Here is an 8,088-nt window from a genome sequence, read left to right as displayed (position 1 = left end):
CAAGTGGGCTTTTCCTGGAACAGGGATCGAACCCCTGTCCCCTGCATTGGCAAGCGGATTCTCAACCACTGCGCCACCTAGGAAGCCCAGCTCTTTAGTCTTTTTTACATTTCACGTTCTCCCATTAGAATGTCCATGAGGAAACGTTACCAGAACGCTAATCTGGGTCCTCAGGTCTCCTGGAGGCACACGAGATCTTCCCATTAGCATTAAAAATGTGATGACGCCTACCTATCTGGTATTGTTTAGAGATTTCCCAAATAACTCAGAGAAACAAACTTTCATCACAGAGTTAAAATATTTAATGACAAAATTAGAGTTTGCTGTAATAGTGAATCACAGAGCAGGTGTTACTTGTCTCTGAAAGGAATAAAAGTTATATTTGATATCTTAGAGGACTTCTGAAGAATTAATAACTGTACAACAGGCATAAGCAGGGTTACAATTCTAAAAATTAAAAGCAAAACCTATCTTTAATATCCTTTATTGAGGGCATTCTGTAAATGTTTTACATAAATGCATAACCTTTTTTAGCCACAAAAGTAGTATTAAGACAGATTTCACTGTAATTTTAAGTCTAACACATAATCTTTATTTTTTTCAGAGCTTAAAAAAAGTCAACTACTGATCTTGTTACATTTTACAAATACATTCTTTAATATGAAACATTAACCTGAATCACTGTCTACTTCCTGTACAGAGGTACCTAACGGTAATAGGGGAGAATACTACAGCTACATTCCGGGAAGAAGCGAGAACACTGGGGAAGTCTCTTTTCTTTATGAGTTGCCAATACAACGTAAGAAATCCATCACAGAAATGCAGTGTTTCCAGAACTCAATAGTGGAGGGCAGAAATGAAACAAAGAAATTAAATGTCTTTTAGCAAGCCACTGAATTGGTCCCAAATAATGTGAGTCACTTTAGCAATTTTTTCTAGCTTAGACTGTAGTAATATTTTGTATTGAAGCACCTTCTACAAAAGGATAGCAAAGGACCTCATGTATGTCGTAACAGGGCTCGCTCCTCTGCAAGAAGTCAGGAGGTCCAGGAGGGACTGGGGTTGCTGTTTGGCCTCTCTGCGGGTGGAGGCCTACGTAGGATTTGGACACAGGGAGGTCAAGGGCATGACCACAGCCTGGAAGCAAATCAGTGGAGGAAACTAATAACGATGCCCATAGGCTTTCCTCAAATCCAGGATATTTCCCAAAAGACTTAAGTCCAAGAGGATAAACAGAAAGTAAGGAGAGAGGGCAAGATGCGGAATACTTACATTTATGAAGAGTAACTATCACAAGTCTACCAGAGAGGAAAAAAATCTCACATTTCACAGTATGCTTATGACCTTACCCTCTGCTACTTTAGAAGCAGTTACACAAACATTGTTGTTAGATACTTGGCAACAAATTTTATTTTTGAGTTTGGCTGATTGTCAGGGGGTTTTAGATTTACCCTTTCAATTATTTATACCAACTATCTATCCCTGAAGCTAGGATTCAGTTTGGGGAGATGAATATATGTGTGTGTGTGTCCGCGCATGTGTGTGCATTTTCTATACTGAGGCCTGCAAAGAAAACCTATTTGGTGTGATATTTTCAGCTTTTCTTGGATACTGTAAATGCCTCTAATGGTACTCACCAGATAGCAAGTTCCTTGCTGCTTTAAACTTTTAAGACAGCGAAAGAAAAGTACAAAATATCATAGTAAACTTATATAGTTTACCCTATAAATTTTACAGAGACTTTTCTTGAACTGGATCATCTCCCTAAGAGGATTCAGAAATTTGTCTCTGGCTAATCCCATCTCCCTTTTGACACATACTGACTAAGATCATTTTTCCCCCCAATACCCCAATTTTCTATCTCCCTGGGAATGCTTTACCAGGAGAACTTAAGCTATTTAAATCAGCATAAATAATCCCAAAGTCATCGTATGCAGCTATGTAAGAGGCTACAAAACACATGGCCTCAATTGGCTCAATGGGTAGGCAGGAATAGAAAGGGGTCCTGAAGATCTAGGCAGCTTAAAAATCAATGCATCGCAGTGGGAGGCTGAGAATGTATCTGGAATGTGCAGTTTGCCTCTGTGTTTCAGGAAGACAAAGCACAGCTTTTATCTTTAGCATTTTAACCCTCTAAGAAACCAAACTCCCAGACCAAAAATCCAGGCCTGTGTTGAGTGATACAAAATCAGGAGGTTTATGAACCAACTTTATTCAATCTGACTGCAAAGGCTTCATGGCTGTGCTGTTTTATGTCAGACCAGGCAAGCTGCAATTGCCATGAAGTGCAATTTGTCAAGAAACCCACACTTTAAATTACATTAAATAAATAGACAGCAATAACAACATCAAAACCTCCAAAAATCAGATACTAAGAACTGAAGGCCATTTCCCAAGGACATCATGAGGGCGTCTTTAAACAGGCACAACTTTGAAAAAGAAAAGAAAAAAGATTTTAAATGTAGTATCTTTTCACATTATCATTTACACAGACCTTTATCTGGACAAATCAATTCTTGATAAAAATCCAAGCTCTTTTCAAGACCAGCTACCGTAATTTGGGACAATGACAAAAACATTCATGAATGCACAGAGTTTTTTAAATAGGCTTTTCCTTAGGTCTTTAATCTCAAATTTTTATCCTTCATATGGTAATTCTAAATAAGCAGCCTGGAAACAAGTAGTGGAAAAATTTTAACTGTAGTTCAGAGAGTAGATTCTATCTGTGATTCTGATTTGTTTTTTTTTTTTTTTTTTTTGAATGCTGGTGATGGCTCATGCAAAAAATTACTACACAAAAAGCAAAATCTAAGACTGCTGTTTCCCCTGATAAATCCAATTGTTTTCCATAATACAGATTTATGTCTCAGGATATAGAATCTTAACCTTCAAATTAAGAATAGCTAAGAGACTGAGTGAAACCAATCACTGCTTGACTTTTATTTCCAACCAGGAACAATAACACCTGATGTCACCACATTAAAATGTCTTCCTGCTTAATATCAGGAAAAAAATACAGTTTAGTCCTAGCTCAGTATATCATTTGGTCCAAATACCACGTTCAAACTAAAAAAAAAAAACAACCTTAAAAAAAGACAAAACACATACAAACACACACATACACACAGTGGGAAAAAAAAATGAAGCTATGCAGCATTTCTTAGCAAGATTATTAGGGAAATGTATAAACACAACATCTTTTCTTTCATGTTAACACCTGAAAAGGAAAAACAACCTAAATGTCCATATTTTGGGGAAAAAAAAAAAAGCAAGCGGAGGTCCGGAATTCTTGTAAAAACTGCTGAACAAACTTCAATTTCTCTTAAGAGGTCACCAGGAGAGGCAGTTTCTCAACATTTGTGCTTCATGGCAAGCTAAGGAGAGAAAGGGACATGAGTAAGATGTTATCAGCAGTGGGGAGAGTTCACTGGTTGCTCCTTCCCCACATCCACGGTGACAAGCAGCTTGGAGATTCTATTTGCTGTGGTAGATCACCATTATAATTCACAGTGGCACCTAGTAAATGTGCAAATGTCCCTAAACAGTCCACCGAGCATTGCATTTGTCACTCCTCCTTACAGTATTGTTGTGGTGTACGTGTCCAGGTCAGGGAGGGTGCTACGTGATCCTTCATTCATGCCACTGAAGGAACAAATGGAAAAGGCAAAGCATAGGAGAATGAGTGACCTACCCTAGAAACAAAGGCCTCTGGACTCCCAGGTTACTAGTTATCCAGGAAGACCAACACTCTTCAAATGTAAGTATTTACTGACATCTCATAGAGTATTAAAAATCAGTGTGCAATAATCCACATAATAGCCTGGACATTCAACCAGGTCCAAAGCACTTGACAATTAGATTGTCTTACCAACCAGGACTGAACAATAGACCAAATTCAGACCTTGATTTACTGCTCCCACTGTTGTTTGAAAAATGTGGTGTATTGAAATGTTAGATCTTTATAAATGGGAACACCAAATACCACTGTATCATTCAATAGCTCCCCCAGCCCAGCTTGAGCCCACGATGATATATTTAAGGAAATGTATGCAGGTACAAAACGTAAAATTACATCTTAGCCAGATCCTTTCCAAGGAGCCCATACACTGATGTGAAGCAGAAGGCAGGGTTGAGGCTGAATTGTGATTTCTCATGTGTCTAGAGTCTGATATTAGGGATTAATCCCTGAGGCTGGGGCTGGAGTGACTACTGGGGGTACGTGTTGCTAAATTTCTCCTTGGGAAACCTCAGCTGAAAGAGCTCCAAGTGCCTGTGCCTGGCGGAGCCAGCCCAGGCGAAGACCGTCAATTACCTTTTGCAGTGCTGATGCCAGCAGACCGTCAGACCATGTTTGTGAAGCCCTGCGTGTGTCCAGGCTGCCGTGCTAAGTGCTGTGGGTTTTTGCCAAGAAGGATGAAGGTGGCTACTAACTCCTGACCTTGAAGAGTTTATAATCCAGGAAACATGGTGGGTGGAAATGGCAGAGCCAGGGCTCTCCCTCAGATCCGCCCTACTCCCCGGCCACATTCTGAGCCCCTCCATTGTATGGCCTCCACTTCTTACTCTGTCTCTAGTTTTAATACATTATTTAGCAACATGGACCATTCAAATCAACACAGAGCTATTAAGTGTTGTGCATAATGAATAGCAACCATAAATATTTGATCAGAGCTGCTATCCTGTTATTCACTGAGCTGTTAACCTTCAGCTAACGGGCTGTGCCAATTTACACACCGTCATGAATCCTCAGCAGCGGTCGTGCTGCTGCTCACACCAGACCCTGGTTACCTCTCCAGTGCGGCCGGGACTGGCGCTAAGGAGCGCCCCAGCCGGGCGGGGCCGTGCCAGCTCACCTTCGCAGAAACACAGTTGGATTGGACATTTTGCTATTTGAGGTTTTTTTTTTTTTTTTTTTACAGAAAGTGGCATCATTCCCATGCTACCTCATTTTGTTTTGTTTTCTCCTTTAATTTCCTGGGAGTTAGAAGCTTTAGAATGTGAAAGGCAGGGTGCTGTTGCTTCCCTGCTACAAATTTGCTGGGTACCCTTGAGCTCTAAAGTCACAACTGCTCTGTACCTCAGTTTCCTCATGTCTGTAAATATCTCCAACTGAAATGCTTATGGATTAATGTAGATGTCAGAATTCCTATAGAAGAGAAGTTAAAAACTTCCTCTTGCTATATTTTGTTTTCTTAATATTTCAGGGAAAGTTTTCTCTTTCAAAGCTATGTAAATGAGTCCATCTAAATAATAATAACAACAATAATAGAAAAATTGTTACTCGCGCAGGGGGATATTCTTTAAGAGGCCTGGATTCTTGAGGTCCCCTCTGGCTCAGACCCACAGGGAGCAGATGACTGTGGTAAGGACAGAGGCAGCCATTCCCTGTCAGTGGGGAGGATGCCACTCACCACTCCCTCCCCCGTAAATGTGGGCTTGTGCAAAACAGGGCAGAGCACTGTTCTTTTCTCCGGGAAATGTCATATGAGGATGCCTAGGTGTGGGTATCACTCTTGTCTGCTGACTCACCAGCCGAGGCGGGCATCAAAGCACCGCACACACTGCAATGTTGTGCTTTTTGAAGCAGAGGAGAGTAAGCAGGCCTGCTCTGTGGCTGAACTGGACTTTCCTAAGGGCTGAGACTGTGCCAGACTTATAGCTCAGGAAGGAACCACGCTTCCCCAGGCCAGGCTGAACAGAGCTGGAGGAGAGGGGATACAGAAGCATTTCCACCACCTCTACAGGAGACAAGAACACACATATCTTGACGGCAGGCTCCTGAAAAGGTGATCTACTCTCTAATGTACCTGGGTCACTGCAGGAGTCCTGAGGAAGGCGAGAAAACCAGAGATCTTCTGCTGCATCCAGAAGGTGTGCCCGACTCTCCAGCTGAGGATGCATGCTCTTGTTCAGCCAGGGAGCCCAGAGGAACTGTCACCCAGAACTGCCTTTCTGTCAGGGCTCTAACAAGTGCACTGTGTCTCAACTTCTAAAACAGCCCACTCTTTATGAGTCAACACGGCCATGGTTGGGGGGTGGGGGAGGAGTGGAAGGCCTGGGTTCCATCTCTGAACCCTCTCCTCACCAGCAGGTCTGGCGGGGGCTTGGCCAGTGAGATGACATCTTCATGGTCAGCCTATGCCGGAGGGACAAATCAGGAGTCCTAATCCCTGGGAAAATAGCCACACCGTATCTAACGAGGTCAACCTCCTCGTTAGGAATACTGCCAATGCCGGTGATTCATGAGCACACATCCCAGTTTTAGAAAACTGCAAGTCTGGTTATAATAGTGTCTCTCTCACACTCCCTCAAACACACTAACAGACACTAGCTGCCCCTCCCCCTGCACTTACACCACCCACTGGAGGGGAAACCAAAGGAAGTGGAAACTGCCCCTTACTGCGTCCATCTCTGTGGAAATAGGTAATTGGCTGGCACCAATCCTCCCAGTGGTCAAAGCCATTGACCCCTGTGCCTTTGATGACCTAATCAGTTTCTGTTCTGACAGGTCCTGTTTTCAAGGGCTGCTCTGTGTTTAGAAAGTGTCAGCATTCAGCAGGAGGCCCTCCCACCCAACTTTGGAGGGCACAAAATCTTTACCACCAGTCCCACCTCATCCCTGTGCTGGGATCCTCGGTCACATTTCTCCAACGCCCTACAGTGCTCATCATGTAACAGATTAGAGCAGGCTCAGCAGAAACCATATTTATGGAAACAATTATAACTAATATTAACTGAGATTTATATGCACCAGATATTGTCAAACTGATTTATAGGTTTGAATGCATTCAATTCTCTCAACGCCCTAGGAGAAAGTACTATTAGTTAGCCCTATTTTACTGATGAAGAAACTGAGACTCAGGGAAATTAAGCCCCTGCCCAAGATCACAGAGGTGGTAAATCAAACACAAGACATTAACTACCATTCCATACTGCCTTCCCAACCACCTAGCAAACTTGGCCACAGTATCAGGGAAACAGGGCAGCCAGGGCCAAGAATTCTGGCCATCTGGTTAGGTTATCCAACCCAGTGTTTGTAAGACCTCCTCTGAAGCGGATGCTGACATGGGTGACCTCCAGGTATTGTCTACTCCGCATTAGGAAGAGCGATTTCACGGACTTCCTCGGTAAGCTGGTTCATGGTCTAATCATTAACCTAAACTCTTCTTCTAGCAGAACGTTATCAGTGCACCACTGAATGCTCTATTCTTGTATGACAAGACACGAAAGAAAACTGCTGTAATATCGCCCTTCCCAGAGTTGAAGACAATTAAAAAATTATTCCCTTTAGACTTCTCTTCCCCAAATTAACACTTTAAATGTTTCCCCAGACTTCCACTGCCCATCCCCTCTTTAAATCACTACAGTTGCTGTTGCTATAAATGAAGCTGGGTGGGAATTCTAGCATCTCCACTCCATTGTTATTTCTATGTCACGAAGTCTGCAGAAGGGATGAGGGGAGCCCTAATTCTGAGCTCGCTCCCTCTGTGATAGCCGTGGCAAGCCAGGCTCCGGCCCCTAGCAGGGCTGCCTGCATTTTCAGCCAGGATTGAACTCCAAATGGGCCCCTAAGGCAGCAGAACAGTAAGATGCTGTCATGATAGGGAACTGATGACACAACGAGACAGGTCTGTGCAAAGGGGATGCAGGAAGGGAAGGCAAGATGCATCCACTCGGATCTGGATCTGCAGTCGGGCCTGGGCTTAAGCCTCGGGAAGGGGCCAGCCCGGCTCAGCTGGGGAGGGTTTTCCCGTTACTTCTCAGGTTGTCCATTCTTGTTTCCTTAGCAAAAGCAGGGTTTTCTTTTGAATCAAATTAATTTTTTTCCCCAAAGGTCACCTGAAAAGTGTATCTTGAAAGGCCAGATTATGAGTCTGACATGCCAACAATTATCAGCAGAAGCTGTTTCTGGAAACCTAAATTCAAATCACTAGCCAGAAAAGAGCTGCCCGTTGATCCAAAGCACAAGAACAGTAATAAATCCTCTTTTATCACCTGACCAACAGGGCCTCTCTTTCCTTTGGTTTGTGACTGCCTTAGATAGCTGGCTGCCAACAAAAACTCCCCCTTCCCCTTCTGAAGGGCACA

General features: G+C 43.1%; 1 protein-coding gene across 10 annotated transcripts in view; it reads right to left on the bottom strand.

Annotated features, from left to right (window-relative positions):
- Window positions 1–2,735: 2,735 nt before the first annotated feature.
- Window positions 2,736–8,088, bottom strand: part of STXBP6 (syntaxin binding protein 6) — a 239,307-nt gene continuing 233,954 nt past the window's right edge. For 7 of the 10 annotated variants that reach the window (XM_057723687.1, XM_057723693.1, XM_057723689.1 and 4 more), the window contains exons 6-7: window positions 5,808–5,889; window positions 2,736–3,374 (exon numbers count right to left, since the gene is read on the bottom strand). In XM_057723687.1, coding sequence (XP_057579670.1) covers window positions 3,331–3,374; window positions 5,808–5,889 — 126 coding nt within the window. In that variant the 3' untranslated portion in view covers window positions 2,736–3,330. The remainder of the gene's footprint in view (window positions 3,375–5,807; window positions 5,890–8,088) is intronic. The other 3 variants (XM_057723696.1, XM_057723694.1, XM_057723695.1) reach the window with 1 other exon arrangement.

The sequence above is a fragment of the Hippopotamus amphibius genome, chromosome 2 (assembly GCF_030028045.1).
Source record: "Hippopotamus amphibius kiboko isolate mHipAmp2 chromosome 2, mHipAmp2.hap2, whole genome shotgun sequence".
NCBI classification, from domain to species: Eukaryota; Metazoa; Chordata; class Mammalia; order Artiodactyla; family Hippopotamidae; genus Hippopotamus; species Hippopotamus amphibius.
This window is presented reverse-complemented; position numbering and strand designations above follow the sequence as displayed.